Source organism: Furipterus horrens, unplaced genomic scaffold (genome assembly GCF_987537825.1).
Source record: "Furipterus horrens unplaced genomic scaffold, mFurHor1.1.pri manual_scaffold_10, whole genome shotgun sequence".
Lineage (NCBI taxonomy): Eukaryota > Metazoa > Chordata > Mammalia > Chiroptera > Furipteridae > Furipterus > Furipterus horrens.
Window position 1 is genome coordinate 37,085,648 of NW_028327180.1, and position 15,959 is coordinate 37,101,606.

A 15,959-nucleotide genomic window follows, 5' to 3' on the forward strand; every position below is an offset into this window, starting at 1 on the left:
AAATCAGGTCTCCAGGAGAAGAGAGGAGCCTTATCTCAGCCCTCAGCCTCGAGGAGGGGTTTGTAGTTTTGGCCCAGTCTCTAGCCCTGGGTTTGCAGGCCTGAGTATGTCTGGTGGCTGATTTCAGCACCTCCTTGTGCACCTTGAGAGGGGCAGGGCTCCAGCCAGAGAACTCAGGCTGGACTGAGGTTGGGGTGTGGCGAAGGATGTGTTATGGCCCATCAGGGTGACTGACTCGAGAGCTTTGTGAGGACAGGCAGCCCGGCCCACTGGCCCACAAGGGTCTGAACACCATTCCAGCTCCCTCATCCTGAGGCCTTCAGCCAGCTGGCCAGGGCGGGACACACGCCACAGGGGTGCGGAACTTGGGGCCAGAGCCCCATAAAGCTAGAGCGGCCTTTACTGCCTGGCTTTGTTGTCAGCTGCCCATGACACAGCTATTAAAGCTGGCTCTTTCACCACACATCCCCTTTATGGCCTCATACTATGCCATAGCCCCGACGAGGGTCTGCCCACCATTTGGCCTAGGGGTTAACAGCTACCCCCCTGGCTCCACTGAGCCAGCCAGCCACCTCTGCTGAGGGGTCATGGAGCAGCTGGTCTCCATCCTGAGCCTCGAATATGGGGCTTGTTATGGTTCTAGGTGGTAAGGGTGATGCTGTTGTGTTTATTGCACAATGTCCTCAAGAGGAGGAAACTGAGGCAGGAGAAGCACTGAGGTATTGTGGGGGCCGAGCCTGGAGAAGGAATTTAGGCAGCATGGGCTCTCCTCTACCTAGGTTGAGATATCAAAGGAGAACATGCTGAGTGAGTTTCCAGGCCATGACAAGTGACTGCACACTGGGCAGCATAGAACAACTTATCCTCTCACATTCTGGAGCCAGAAGTCCAAACTCAAGGTGTCATAAGGTCGTACTTCTTGGAGGCTCTAGGGAGGGTCCTTCTTGCTTCTTCCAGCTACTGGGGGCTCCCCTGTTCCTGGACCTGTGGCCCCATCACCCTAGTCTCTGCCTCTGTCCCCACATGCCTTCTTCTCTGTGTCTGTGTCCCTCATCTTTTAATAAGGACACTGTCATCGGATTAGGGCCACCTACTTCAGTGTGACCTCATCTTAACTAATGACATCTGCAGAGGCCCCCTTCTGAGGTTTTGGGTGGGTGTGACTTGGGGCGTCTGCCAATTCCCCAAGTCTGTCTGACCTCACTCTCTGCCTAGCTGGGCCCACCTTGCTGCTGAGAAATCAGGGTTCACTTACCTAGCATTTATCACACAACTGCTGTGTGCTCAGCTACCTTTTAGACACTGGCAATAAAATAGACAAAATCCCTGATGTCCTACAGGGCAGACAGACATGGGACGTGTGTGAACCAGAGGAGAGTGGGGAGGAGACCCACACAGGGGTGTTATGTCATGTGAGCAGGGAGTGGACAGATGAGACCTGGCGTGAGTATGCCCATGGAAGGTCCACCTGCAGGGCTCACACCCTTCAGGCAGGGGAAAATATGGGCCTCCCTGGATGCCATAAATGAGCACAGGAATGTGGCCAGCCAGCCTGGCGGGGCAGGATGGAGAACTGCCTTTACCACACAGATGTGGGCTCCTGTCTCCCCAAGCCCTTGCCCTGGAGTCCCCAGTTTGTCTCCATTTTAGAGATGGGGAAACTGAGGCCCAGAGAGGAGCAGAATGTCTGAGGAGTGGTTGGCCCTGACAATCTCATCTCCCAGGATGGCCCAGGATGACCCAGCCACAAGAGCTGGATCTTGGGGCACTCTCAGGCCCCAGTGATTGATTATTCCAGCCCAGCTGGGGCTAACTGGTGATTTCAAGGCCCCCCACAGTCCTGATTCTCTTGTGTCCAGGCTGCAGGATGCTGTATTCCCTGAAGCTTAATTTGAAGCCTGCTATTTGTGCTGATCCTCCTCAGCCAATTGCACTCCCCCAACCTCACTCTCTAATTATCTCTACCGGCTTCCCCCCACCCCAGCACCTGGGAGGTAATAGTCAATGGGGTGGAGGACCCCCTGCCTTTCAAACCCCAGACAGAGGCCCTCTCCCCTCCTTCAATGTCTGGTGAATTCAGGCAGCCGGTGCTCAGGGTAGTCTGGGCTGAGAGTCCCCAGCAGTCCAGGACTTCAGTCTCCTGCCTGCCTCTCTGTGCCTCAGTGTGTGTGTGACTCACTGGACAGGGTCGTGATGCATCATGATGGCAATGACATGTGTGGGCGCTGTGTGTCTAGGATGAATTGTGTCCCCCAAAATGAAGTGTTTAAAACCCAACTCCCAGTCCCTGTGAACAGGATCTTATTTGGAAATAGGCTGTTTGCAGATGTCATTAGTTAAGCATTGAGATGAGGTGAGGTGGCCCTAAATCCAGTGACAGGCATCCTACGAGAAGAGGGGAATTTAGACACAGAGCAGAGCCACATGACAACAGAGACAGACACTGGGTTGATGAAGCCAAAAGCCCAGGGAAACCTGGAGCTGCCAGAAGCTGAGAGAGGCAGGACGGTCTCTCCCTGGAGCCTTAGCAGGGAGCTTGGCCCTGCCACACCTTGGTCTCTGGCTTCTGGCCCCAGAACTATAGGAGGATAAACCTTTGTTGTTTTGAGACTCATCCAGATAATCTGTCCTCATCTGAAAGTGAAAGGCAGATTCATCATCTGCTTGGTGGGGCTTTGGGAGATGCTTGGACTCGGGAGTGCTAGGGCTGGGACCCCCAGTGCCTATTCCTGCCAACAGCCCCCTTGGTTGGCCCTCCTTGTGATAGAGACATGGTGCCCACGCCCAAGCTCTGGCATCAATTAACCAGTCCCCTACCTGCCCTCACAGCTCTACGAACTGGATGGGGACCCCAAGAGGAAGGAGTTCCTGGATGACTTGTTCAGCTTCATGCAGAAGCGAGGTGAGGCCTACCCTCTGGGAAGTGGTGGAAAATGGGTACGAGGAAGGGGGACCCTGCCAGCCTCAGCCTGAGGCAGGTATGTCAGAGTGGCATTGAATTTCCTGTGGCTGGAGGCATCCAAGAGGTGTCAGAAAGGACACATGGCTGTGCCATGTGGGGTCTAAGGGAAGAGGCACCATCCTGCTGTGGGTGTCTGAGGGCGTAGCACAGCTTGATAGCGGAGGCACACTTGTGGAAGCCTAAGGGGTAAGTCCTTGCAGGGTGTAGGGGGAGTTGTCTCAGGACACCACCCAGAACTGACAGTCCAAGCTTTCTCTCCCTTGATGCTGAGACACAGGGTATGATGAGTTCCTGGTTCCCAGGATCCCCCACAGTAGGGTGGGGCTGGCCTGTGGACAGTGGGGTTGGATTCACAGGTAGACATGTGGGTGCTGGAGCAACAGGACGGAATCTCCCCACGCAGGCTTCCAGCTCTCATGGCCTAGGGTACCTACTGGTGCCCCAGCCCCTCCCCTGCTCCTACAGGGGCCCTACTTCCCCTATCTGTAAGATGGGCCACGAACAGCCCCCACTTTTGGAAATGCCCCAAACATACTGAGTGCAGGGCTGTATTTATTGAGCACCAACAATATACAACAGTATACTGTGCCCTCATTTCCCCCTGGTCTGGGGTGAAATAGACACTAACCAGGACATGTGTGGGCCTTGAGAAGAGTGACATGAGGAGTAGGGACTGGTGTGGATGAGTGTCTGGATGGGAAAACTGAGCCCAGACACTGGAGGACATCAGGGGCATTTGGAGTGAGCCAGGCTCAGAGAGAACAAGGAGCAACCAGGGGGCTCCCAGAGGTCCCCTGCCCATGGATGTCACCCTTAGCTCAGAGCTGCCACAGGGCAGAGACACCACATCTGTCCTAGGAATGCCCACTACAGGGTGGGGTTCATTCCTCTGACCCTTGGACAGCCCCCCTGGGCAGTTGTTATCATGCTGCTGTTCAAAGAAGGAAACTGAGGCCCGGAGAGGGAACATGGCCTTTGAGCTACAGAGGCAGGAAAGGGGGGGGGGGGCTGGCAGGAGCTGCAGGGTCCACTGGGGCCATTGTAGGGGCCAGGCCCCAGCTGCTTTGTCCTGGGCCTCTGCCTGCCCCTCCCTCACCAGTAGCTTCTGTAAACACAGGCCTAGCCAGGCCCAGTCAGGCCCAGAAGGGAAGGAGATGAAAGGGGAGGGGGCTGCAGCCTCTGAGTTAACCCCTCCTGTGCCAGGATAGAAGAATTCAGACCCAGTCCTGGGGTAGAGGCCCCTCTCATGTTATCGTGTTATCATTCAGCCCAGCCCCAGCCAGGGCTGCTGTCCCCTGTGTGGTCGGAGAGATCCCCCCCTGTTCTCTTTATCAGCCTGTCCACACTTGCCTGAGCCCCCCTTCCACCCCTCTGCCATGGGGCTCAGAGATCCACCCATTTTACCCAAGATAAGCCACCTGGTGTCCTAGAGGTACTTAGGAAGTACTGTGAACTGCACCTGTGTGGGGGTGATGCTGGGACCCCCAGATGTGTAGGCCAGCCGCTTGCCAAAAAGGGCTGTGAGGGATGTGTCCAGTCCTACCTACTTCACCAAGACAAATGCTCCTGGAGGGCAGGAAGCAACAAACTCCTACGCATTCCTCAAAACCCAACTCTGAGACCCTCTTTTCCCTGTCATCTTCTTGGGCACTCCCCTTCTGTAATTGGGGGCCTTTGGGGCTTGAGAATCTATCAGACCCCCTTCACCCTGGACACCGTGTCCTGCATCTCTCAAGCTTCTTCCCCTTTACTCCAGACAGAGGGTCACAAAATAAAAGCCTCCAACTGAATTCTCCCGGTGCCTGCACCCCACCCTCCTGCTATTTCCTTGACAACCTCCCCACCCTTTCTTATCGCCCCCACAGCCTTCACTGCCCACCATCAATGCCTCCCTGTGCTCTCCCAGCCCCCATCCTTCTATAAACATCCGTCCAGGCCCCGCCTGCCGCAGAGCCAGGAGGATCTGATTCCGCAATTCTTCCCTCTGCCCAGGCAGGGCCTAAATCTGTGTCCAGGCAGGATGGCGCTGTGACCGAATCTCTGGGCTGTGTGTGCTGACACTGGTGTTGATTTTTCTTTTTCTTGGGCTGAAAATAGAATTGGGGGTTGGGGGACAGCCTGAGGTTCATCTTCCTGCCCCCACTCCAGGTGGTTCTCCATTCCTTGCGGATTTTGCAATGTGAGAAGGGCCAAAAAGCAGCCAAAGGTGGTGGGAGGTGATTCTGGAATGTCCAGAGGTGGAAGGCATCGTCCAGGCCCCAGGGCAGGCAAGCTGACCCCTCACTCAGACCTTCCTCCATCAGGTTACATTCTGCAGCCTCCCTTTACCCACCTCTCAAAGGGGATAAGTATGACCCTTAGGCTGAGAAGCAGTCTGTCAGCCTTCACTGTTTATTGAGTGCTTGCTGTATGCTAGGCTGGTCACTGAGGACCCAATATGAGCAGGACAGGGCAAGGGGGTGCACAGAAAGTAAGCCTGGGATTCCACTGCTAGGGAAAGAGGGGGCCCTTCTCCACCTTTGGCCAGGAAAGTACCAGACCCGCCAAGCTGAGATCTGAAGGCTCCAAGGCTGGAGGCTTCTATATGGACGGTTAGGTGGGCAGAAGAGGGGAAAAGGCCTGTGTGCAGGCGGCAGCCCTCCCCTCATTGAATTAGCCCACCTCCCTTTCTCCCTAGGCTGGCTCAGCACCCTGTCTCCCTGGGCTGGTCCACTGACTATCCTGTTTTCCTGAGCTAGCCCACTGCCCTCCCCTCCCTGGGCTAGACCACTGCCCACTCTCTAAACTACCAAGTGGGATAACCAGGCCCTCTTTTCCTGACTACAACCCCCGCCCCCACCCCACCACATGCACACTACAGCCCAATACACACATTACAAACCTCTGGGAACTCAGGCGGGGTTGTTTTGGCAGCTGTTGTAGCCGGTGATTGGAGTAGGAATAACAAGAGCTGCATTTCTCATGCCCCTCCCCCAGGTTGGCCCCCAACATCTCCCTCTTCTCCCCTCCGGTGAGTTCAGCAATGGGACAGATCACTGATAAAGAAACTGAGGCAGAGCTGTTACCTCAGTGCTGTCTGGGGTGGGGGAGGGAGTGTCTCACCTGGGGCCGTCTTGTCCCCAGGAAACAATGGTCAATGTCAGGGACATCTGTGGTTGTCACAATTGGAGGTGCTCCTGACATTGAGTGGGTGGGCACTAGGAATGCTATTAAACACCCTAAGGTGCCCAGGATGCCCCTACAGAGAGTGGCCTGCCCTGGTGTCTACACAGCTGGGGGAGACCCTGCTCTGAACAGGCATGTTAACTGCAGACTTGACATGTGTTGCATGTGGGGCTCTGGCCCTGGCAACAGCTCTCCCTCACCTGCGCTCACTCCTCCCCCACAGGGACGCCTGTGAACCGGATCCCCATCATGGCCAAGCAGGTGCTTGATCTGTTTATGCTGTATGTGCTGGTGACGGAGAAGGGTGGCCTGGTGGAGGTCATCAATAAGAAGCTGTGGCGTGAGATCACCAAGGGCCTCAACCTGCCCACATCCATTACCAGTGCCGCTTTCACCCTGCGGACCCAGTGAGTGCTGCAAGTGCAAAGGGTCTGGGACAGGAAGGGCCACAGAGGCACTGGGCCCCGTGAGAAGTCTGAATCCTGAGAACCCTGGGATGGGCTTTAAGGAAGGTCTGGCTCTGAGGTTACTGGAATTGAGTATTAAAGGATTAGTGTGAGGTAGTCTTGGGGACAAACATTGAGACAGAGAACAGCATAAGCAAAATCCTGGTGCTAAGCATTGCTGAGTGATTCCCTGGTGGTAATGCGTGATGAAGATGGGGAGGTAGTGCCAGAGTGGGATTGGTTGTATGCCGAGGGCAGCAGGGAGCCACGGGAGGTGTCCCAGGTGCCACCCTGTCCCTTCACTCCTGCCCACAGGTACATGAAGTACCTATACCCCTATGAGTGTGAGAAACGCGGCCTCAGCAACCCCAATGAGCTTCAGGCAGCCATTGACAGCAACCGGAGGGAGGGCCGGCGCCAGAGCTTTGGGGGCTCCCTCTTCGCCTACTCACCAGGTGGTGCCCACAGCATGCTCTCCTCGCCCAAGCTGCCCGTGTCCTCCCTGGGCCTGGCCTCCAGCACCAACGGCAGCTCCATCACCTCAGCCCCCAAGATCAAGAAAGGTAAGGGGCTGACTGATCCCAGCTCAGGCTGAATGGCCTTGTGAGGTGGGTCCCTTTCCCTCCTTACTGGGTAAACAGGTTGATAAACCCCAAAGTTGTCATGGATGAGGGCGGCAAGTCTGGCAGTGCTGTGCTCATGGCAAACATTACTCATCAACCACCATTTTTTCCAGCCCCATGTCCACAGCTGGTAGACATTCCTAGTCAATCCATTTTTTCTAATCCTGAGCTCATGGCAGGCACTGCTAATCAATAGTTTTTATTCTTCGATTCTAAACCAAGGTGGACATTACAAATCAAGCACAGTTTTCCCATCCTGAGCCCATGGCAGACATTGTTAATTAATCACTGTCTTTCCAGTCCACATGAGGCAGACATTATTAATTGAGCCCTGCACTAATCCTGTGGCATGATTGCTAATCATTTATTGTAGCATTGGCCCAGTCTCTGCCTGTGGCTGACACTATTCATCACCGTCGTTTTTTCTAGTACCTTGCCCATGACAGGCATTACTAGTTGATCACTGTATTCTTTTCCCTTTGAGCTTTAGAGTCTTTCCCAATACTCTGTCTCAGCGGACACCATTGAGAGTGTAGTGTGTGTCTATCAAACTGACCTTTCAACCATCCCTGAAGCAATTGCTGGGTGTCCCTGAGTGGCTCAATGTCCCTTTCTGAGCCTAACTTCCTTATAAGTAAAATGGAGACAATTACCTATTTGTAGAGTTGTTGGGAGCCTTCAGTGTAAAAATGCCCAGCATGTGACAGGCCCAGGTTTGCAGATACCTGACAAAGAGCCTCCACACCTAGTCTCCACCCATGGCAGACATCGCCAGTTGATCACAGTGTTCTCTCCCACTGAGCCTTGAATCCTTGCTAATACAGAGCACCGATAGTGCATGTGGCAGCATGGCCCTGAGCAGGCCGGCTTGCCTGTCTGAGTTCCCATTTCTCCTCTGCCACACTGGCTGTGACTCCCAACTTCCTGGGAGTGGCCCAAGGATGTGAGGTGATCCCCACAAGGCCCTAAAAAGTCAGGTCTTGTTAATAGTAGCTCATTCAGTCTTCTGTGGGCATCAGTTTACCCTCCTGGCTTTGGAGAGGTCCAGAGATACCAGTTAATGGTTATTAAGCACCACATGGACCAGGTCTCATGCTGGAGCTGAGGAAGATGGGGAAGATAAGATAAAGGGGTCTGACCTGGGGGAGTCATGAGAGAGCATGGAAAAAACAGGCAGCAGTCAACAGTGAAGGGAAAGCCGATTGAGCCATTTGAGTGAGACCAGAGAGAGAGAGAGCAGTACAAACACTCCAGGGCAGAGGGCCCAGCAACTGCAAAGCTGGAGGGGGCCCAGCATATTGGGGCAGTATCTGGTGAGCAGGACTGACATGGGAGAAAGAGGGGAAGAAGGGACAGTGGGTCCCAGTGCAACCAGTAAGTGAGAATGACAGGGACATTTGTGTCAATCACAGAAGAGGGGAGTGGTTAGGAACTGGTTTTGGAGTTGGGCTGCCTGGGTTAGAATTCCAGCTCAGCCTCTCTCCAGCTCAGGGGCCTTGGGAAAGTTATACATCTTCTCTGAGTCTCAGTTTCCTCATCTGGAGATAAGAGTAGGCTTAGGGTTGCTGAAATGGCTCTTCAAGATGGTTCATGTTAAGTGCTTTAGACAAGACTTGTTCTGAGTCCTTGTTATGACTAGTATTATATATAATATACCTATTAGAGTGTCTATGTAGTACTGATACTAAATACTACTATAGTACTAGTATATAACTAGTATTGTTATCACCAGTATTATCAGTTTAATGGTATCTACTATAAGCCTACTTTAGAAAAGGTTTTATAGCACCTGTGCCTATTCAGAAACCTAGCTACTTCCCTGTAGAGCGAGTGGGCACCCCATCAATGGCAGTATTCAAGAGGGTGCACATTCCTGCATGGGTGAAAGGCAGGCTGGGCTAGGCCACCCTACTTCCTTTCTGGCAACCAACTCCTCTTCTCTCCTATCTAGAGGAGGATTCAGCCATCCCCATCACGGTCCCCGGCCGCCTGCCAGTCTCACTGGCAGGCCACCCTGTGGTGGCAGCCCAAGCAGTAGCAGTGCAAGCAGCAGCAGCCCAGGCAGCTGTAGCGGCACAGGCAGCCGCCCTGGAGCAACTTCGGGAGAAGCTGGAGTCTGGGGAGCCTCCAGAAAAGAAGATGGCTCTGGTGGCAGATGAGCAGCAACGACTCATGCAGCGAGCGCTACAGCAGAACTTCCTGGCCATGACAGCCCAGCTGCCCATGAGCATTCGTATCAACAGCCAAGGTATCAACCCGACACCCAGACTCCATGATTCCTGCATGTGTAACAAAATAAGGGTCTTAGAGCCAGCATATTCAAAGAGTGCCTATAAATCAACAAGAAAAAAAAGGCAAGCAAATCGGTAGAAAAAATGGGCAAAAGTAGCTAGTAAATTCCTATGAAAAGCTGTTCAACTCCATCTGGTTGGGGATCTGCACATTAACAAGGAGATACCATTTCCCGCCCCCAGCAGAGTTTGGCAATATCAAGTGTTGGTCAGGTTGTGGAGAAATGGGTCCTGCTGGTTGAGTGTAAATAGGTGACAATTTGGCAATCTCTTTTAAAAATAGAAAATGTGACTCAGTGACCTACTTGGTATCTACAGCAAAACTAGTGCAGGTGCTCAAGGAAATACAGGTGTCTCCCACTATCTGAAAGTAGGGCATTCCTATGAAGCCTTTCAAAGTGGTATAATGCGAATTTTCAAAAAGCGGGGGATACCTGTATAGACAAGATTGTTCATTGCAGTCATTTCCGTGATGTCGTAACAGTGAGGCCTTGAAGCTACGTGTGTGTCCATCAGTGAGGAATGAATGAGTCACATCTAGAAGACTTTGTGGCTGTTAAAAAGAATGATATGATTTGGGTGTGCAACATTACTTAAGACTTAAAAATCATGTCCCCAGTCGGGTAGCTAAGTTGGTGGAGCATCATCCCTTACACCAGAAGGTTTTGGGTTTGATTCCTGGTCAGGGCACATACCTAGGTTGAGGTTTCAAATCCCCAATGGGGTACATACTGGAGGTGGCTGATCCATGTTTCTCCCTCCCTCTCTCTCTTAAATCAAGAAACATATCCTCAGGTGAGGATTTTTAAAAATTAATTTAAAAAAACCTTACAGTCGTGATAAAAGCAAATGTCAAATATGTTCTTATTCGATATTTATTATGTCCTGTGTGTGCTGGTGGCAGGTACAGTCCACAGCTTTATGAAGTTTAGTCTAGTGGGGGTGATAGGCGTGAAACAGATCATTGCACAGGTGGGTTTGTGATTCCAAATTGTGTCTTTTCTTCTTCCCACAGCCTCGGAGAGCCGCCAGGATTCAGCTGCAAACTTGACCAGCACCAATGGCAGCAATAGTATTAGCATGTCAGTGGAGATTAACGGGATTATGTATACAGGTAACATCTTGACTGCTTCATTCCCCAGGTTAACTCAGGAGTCGTGGGTAACCCCCAGCTCTGGCCTGTGTGAGCCCGGCCATTAGAGGGAGAAATGTTCTTCCTTCCCCTGGAGACTTGAGTATATAACAGTGTAGTGGACTTGCCTTAGCACAGTGCTAAGCACATAGTAAGTACTTGATACGGTGCTCACTATGTAGAAAGTACTTGGCACAGTGTTGAGCACGTAATAAGTGCTTAACAGGGTGCTCAGCACATAGTAAGTGCTCAAAAATACAGCTGACCCTTGAACAACAAGGGTTTGGACTGCATGGGCCCACTTACATATGCATTTTTTTTTTCAATAAATGCTGTAAGTGTATTTCCATGGTGATTTTCTTAATAACATTTTCTTTTCTGTAGCTTTACTTTATTGTAAGAATTCAGTGTATGATACATATATATATCACATATAAAATATGTGTTCATCCACTGTTTATGTTATTGGTAAGGCTTCCAGTCAGCAGTAGGCTATTAGTGGTTAAGTTTGAAGAGTCAAAAGTTATATTTGACTTTTCAACTGTGTTGGGATCACTGCCTCTAGCACCTGTGTTGTTCAAAGGTGAACTGTACAAGGAATGTTTCCAAGTTCCTTATAAAAAAATGTACTGGGTGGCCATCTGCTCATTAGGCCACCAGGTGGCGCTGGGGTCACAGAACAGCTGGGTTGTTGGGCAAAGGCTACCATGGGAAGCAGAGACTAAGATGAGGTGGTGGGTGTCCTAGTGGGTCCCTGGGTGGACTTTGCAGGGGATCAGTGCTCAGGGAGCCTCTTGTACCTGTCACATAATTTTTAAAAAACTCTCCATGACATGTCTCTCCTCCTTTCGTTGCATAGGAGTGCTCTTTGCTCAGCCACCAGCCCCCACGCCACCCTCAGCTCCCAGCAAAAGCAGTGGTAGCAGCACCCGGGGAGGAAACAGTGGGACCAGCAGCAGCATGGGCAGCCAGGCTGGGCCAACGGGGTTATCTGCACCCCCCACGTCTTCTACCTCAAATAATTCATTGCCTTAACTGCACCACTCCCCACCCCCCACCCCCCACCCTGGGAGCCGGTCACACTGGGCAGGGGGTCAAAAGGTGGGCCAAGCAGGTCTGGGTGGTGGAAGATACGGGTGGGGAGGGGAGATATCCACAAAGGAGCCACAGCTAACGCCAAAAATAGAAGAAAAAAATATATATATACATATATATAAAGAAAATTTAATAAAACAGGGGAAAACCAAGGAACACTTGAATTACTCAGGTTTCAGACAGTCAGAGAAATGAATTGTGAGAATAGCAAAGGAAATTAGGAAAGAGAGAGCAGCAATTACTTCCCAGGGCTTTCCTGCAGCCCTGGTGGACCGACTTGGACTGGTGTCTGGTTTGGACCAGTTGCAATGTAAAGCCAGATCCTGTTTACCTCATACATCCCTGCACTGTGTGTTTTCATTTTTGTCTGTTTTTTCCTTTTTTTTTTTTCTGTTCATCACACATTCACCCACTCATCACACCCAACTCCTTGTTTTGAATGAAACCCCTGAGCCAAGATCAGTTGAATTTTTTTCTTGTTGCTTTTGGGAACTTTTTATTTTTATTTTTTTGTTAAAGAAATAGCGATATTCAAGCTCTATAGGGTTTTTAAGAGGTTTGGGGGATTTTGTTTTGTAAATATTCTATTTTATTCTTGGGGGAGGAATTAAACCTTAGGAAAAGGATATATATCTCTATATATTTGTGTTCATTCAGGGAAACTGGACTTTTAAAAAGGCAAAAAAAAAAAAAAAGTAATATCCTTTTAGGTTTTCCCATGACTGATTTGGATTTGTGTGTGCATTTCCTGTGGTGCAGCAGGCAGCTGGTGAGTGCAGGACACTGTATCTCTGGGCTAGAGCCAGAAAAGGTGATGGATTCAGGTGCTGAGGGCCAGGCTGGGGTGGGAGATGCTGTGGGGGGTGCGTGAATGCTGAATGGCAGGCCAGGACTCTTGAGGCTTTTTCTCGCTGTGCCACACTGTGCTCCCAAGTCAGAGACCTGGAAGTCAACTAGAAAAGAGACAGTACTGAAAAAAGGGCCAGGGCTTGGGAGGGGCCCTGTCATAGCTCCCAGGCTCCTGTCTCAGGGATGAATATGGCCTGGGGACTCTATCTTGCCTGAAAGGGCTGCTTTTGAAGACCTCTCTATATTCGATATTCCGTGACTGGGGTGAGCTGGGCTTAGCTCAAAGTGAGGATTTTGGGGACATGTCATCCTGAACAGCCCACCCCTTCTCATCTCCTTCACTTGGTCCCTTTGTTCTCTCTTGGCCCCTCACAAGGCCACATCTCCTGCTATCATTAAAGGGATTAAATAGAGACCCATAAGGAGGCTGCATCCTCTCCCACCACGACCCCTTCCCCCAGGGTAGAAAGTAGGCATCAGGGGGACAGCTGGGCTGAGGAATTTACTTCAATGGCTGGTGATGGTCTTCACTACAAGGCCCAGGTGGGGTTTGGGGACTTCCTTGGCCTTCTAACCCTTGCTGGGTACCTGGGAACCAGATGGTGCTGGTCGGGACTGCCTCACCTTAGCACTCTTTTCTTTCATGCACTGAGTTTGCCTGGAAGCTCTAATTGTACCCCGGAAGCCTGGCCTAATGAGGCCAAAAAAAGGGCAGTGTTCTGTCTGGCAGCCTCTCAGATCCCCAGGTCCCAGACCCAGTGATCCCCGATCCAGCGCTATCTTGTTGCCTTGGAGACCTTGGAGAGGGGAGCATCCAGATCCCCGCGCCCCAAGTCTGGGTTTGCTTGGGTGTGGTGCTATGGTGTATTTGGGGAGAACCCCTTTCTTTGGTATATCTCAGGGTTGTTGACACTGCCAACCTTCCAGAATGGGGGTGGCTGCAGGCATCTGGGGTTTCCTCTTTTTACTTCTGGAAGGTTCTCCCCAATTCTCACTGCAGCAGCACAACCACTGTGGGAGGAGGATCTTTTTGTCCCCAGAGCATTGAACCAGATACTCCTCTCTTCTGCTTGACCAGACCCCCTAGAGCCGCAGCCTTCTGGTGGGTGGGGCCACATGGGGGTGTCTGCTGCCTGGTTATTTCTACCTCAGGTCTGACTCTTAATGCCAAAACCCCTGCTCAGCCTGCCCCTGTCTTCTGGCTCAGGGTTTCAGCAAGTACCAATACCTGTCACCTCCTACCCACGTCATGGGCACCTCCACCTGAGAGCCTTGCCTGGGTGCTCTCTTTGGTCCTGTGTGAGAGTGTGTGTGTCTCGCATGTCTGTGTGTTGGGGGACCTGGGTGTTGTGTCCAGTGGGCAATGTGGCCCCCAGATCTAACTCAGGGCATGCCTACTGTTCAGGGTGATTGTAGGGGGTGGGGGGATACCATGCTGTGGGCAAGGGGGAAGGGTGGAAAGTTGAAGGGGAGCTCCAGGCTAGGACGGAGCTGCAGCCTCTGTCTGGAGTGAGTTCCCATTTACCCTCTGCCACTCCCATCTCAGGGCACCCCCCCTGTCAGTGGGGGTTCTGGGGTGCAGCGTAGCTCCCCCTTATGCAAACCGGGGTGGGGAAGGGGCAGCTATCACTCAGCAGCTTGCTTGTGTACTGTTCATTCTGAAACAGGTGGGGCTTAGCTGCAAGGTGTGGGCAGGGACCCCCAAACTCAGGCTCAAGAGGAGCTCAGGGGCTTCCGCTGCTCTGGAGATGTTTGTGACAGGCTGCTTCTAGAATCTTCCTTGTGACCCCTAAATTGGACACAGCACTGTCCAGCTGTCACGCAAGGGGCAGAGCAGAGGCGCTGGGGCAACTGAGTTAGTTTTTAATACTTGTGCATTTGTACAGTCACTTTTTTTGCTTTTATGATTTTTGCCCACTTCTATCATTGTTTTCTTTCCCCTTATTATGCTTTTGCATTTTTTTCTTGGCAAACACGAATGAATTCAGCCTTTCATTCCTGGCATGTGAAATTTCAGTTTCTCTGGGGCTTGTCTGATGGCACGGGGACCGTGCCTGAACTCAGGTTAAAGGAAAAAAACTTTTTAAAAAGGTATAAACTACTCTACCTCTGGCCGGGCCTTGCCTGTCACCCTGGCCGGTGGGGCAGCCGGTAAGGATTTCAGTTTTGTAGAACATTCAGGTATTAAGGGGGGGGCGGGGGGCAAAAGACCAAAAAAAGGGAGGGAGGTGTGATTTTGAAATTTAAAAGAACACTGAAAGTTTACATTTTATAACATTATTATGCAGATTGTATTTAAATTTCAGAAATATTTAAGACAATTGTAACCCTGTAAAGCTGATGATATTAAAACAAGACAAAACACTTCTGACTTTTAACAGAAAATGTCTCAGTAGTGGTTTCCTGAGCGTCGCCTCATCCTCTACAGATCCAGGTGGCAGAAGACACAGGGCTAATCCGAGGGTCCACCAGTGGGGACTGTGCCCCCAGGGGACACTGGGCCATGTCTTCAGACATCTGTGGTTGTCACAACTGCAGGTGCTCCTATCACCAACTGGGTGGGGCCAAGGATGCTGCTCAACACTCCACAGTGCCCAGGACGGCCTCACCCTAGAGTGACCTGGCCCCAGTGTCAGCAGTTTGAGAAGGAGACCTTGACTAAGCTAGGTCCGAGAGATAGCTACCCCCATCTCAGTGTCACCCTCTTGGTCCCCCAGCCCCCCTAGCTTAGACCTCCTGCTATCTTGGGTTCTGATGCCCATGTCGCTCCTGAGTTGTCTGACACAAACCCTCAGGGTATATTGTCTGGCCCCTACCTGCTCCTTGCTGGCGTCATTTTGGTTCTCTAAGGAGGCCACCCTGGGCCTGCCTCTGTTCACCCTGTCCCCCAAGCCTTCCCACTGTGGTTTGGTCCACGTTTATTTTATATTTCAGTACAATGTAGCCCCAAAGAAACCAGACCAAGGGGTGACTGTTCCCTCGGGCTACAGTTGCAGCCCCTGAGCTCAGTCCAGATAAAGGGAAACCCTGGTTTTCAGCCTCCAAACCCAAACCTGACAGCACGTAGCGTGCAAGGTGTTACCTGGAAGAGATTTCCTAGGGTGTCCCTCACGTCACTCACACGCAGGGGATGTGATAGGCTCAAGGGCAGTATGGCCAGAGAGTGGACAGGCCCAGCCTCCTGCTACCTGGCTCCACTGCCACTAGCTCCCGGCTGTGGCTGGCCTGGGCCTGTCCCTCCCACCTGAGTCAAGCCCCCAAGGCTGAGTAGGAATCAGGAAAAACAACCCCCTCCTGTAGCAGCCGGTTGGTTCCCACAGCCTCCCCACGCCCATTTCACCCAGCATTTTCCATCCACGCCAGCAGTGGATCGGCTACATCTCCATGGGGCTGGGG

The 15,959-nt window shown here is 51.9% G+C and overlaps 1 protein-coding gene across 3 annotated transcripts in view; it reads left to right on the top strand.

Annotated features, from left to right (window-relative positions):
* ARID3A (AT-rich interaction domain 3A) overlaps positions 1–14,927 on the top strand; it is a 36,916-nt gene extending 21,989 nt beyond the window's left edge. For all 3 annotated transcript variants that reach the window (XM_090289124.1, XM_090289125.1, XM_090289123.1), the window contains exons 4-9: positions 2,830–2,902; positions 6,351–6,534; positions 6,889–7,136; positions 9,148–9,444; positions 10,503–10,601; positions 11,479–14,927. In XM_090289124.1, the coding sequence (XP_090145250.1) occupies positions 2,830–2,902; positions 6,351–6,534; positions 6,889–7,136; positions 9,148–9,444; positions 10,503–10,601; positions 11,479–11,654 (1,077 nt within the window). In that variant the 3' untranslated portion in view covers positions 11,655–14,927. The remainder of the gene's footprint in view (positions 1–2,829; positions 2,903–6,350; positions 6,535–6,888; positions 7,137–9,147; positions 9,445–10,502; positions 10,602–11,478) is intronic.
* The last annotated feature ends 1,032 nt before the right edge of the window (positions 14,928–15,959 follow it).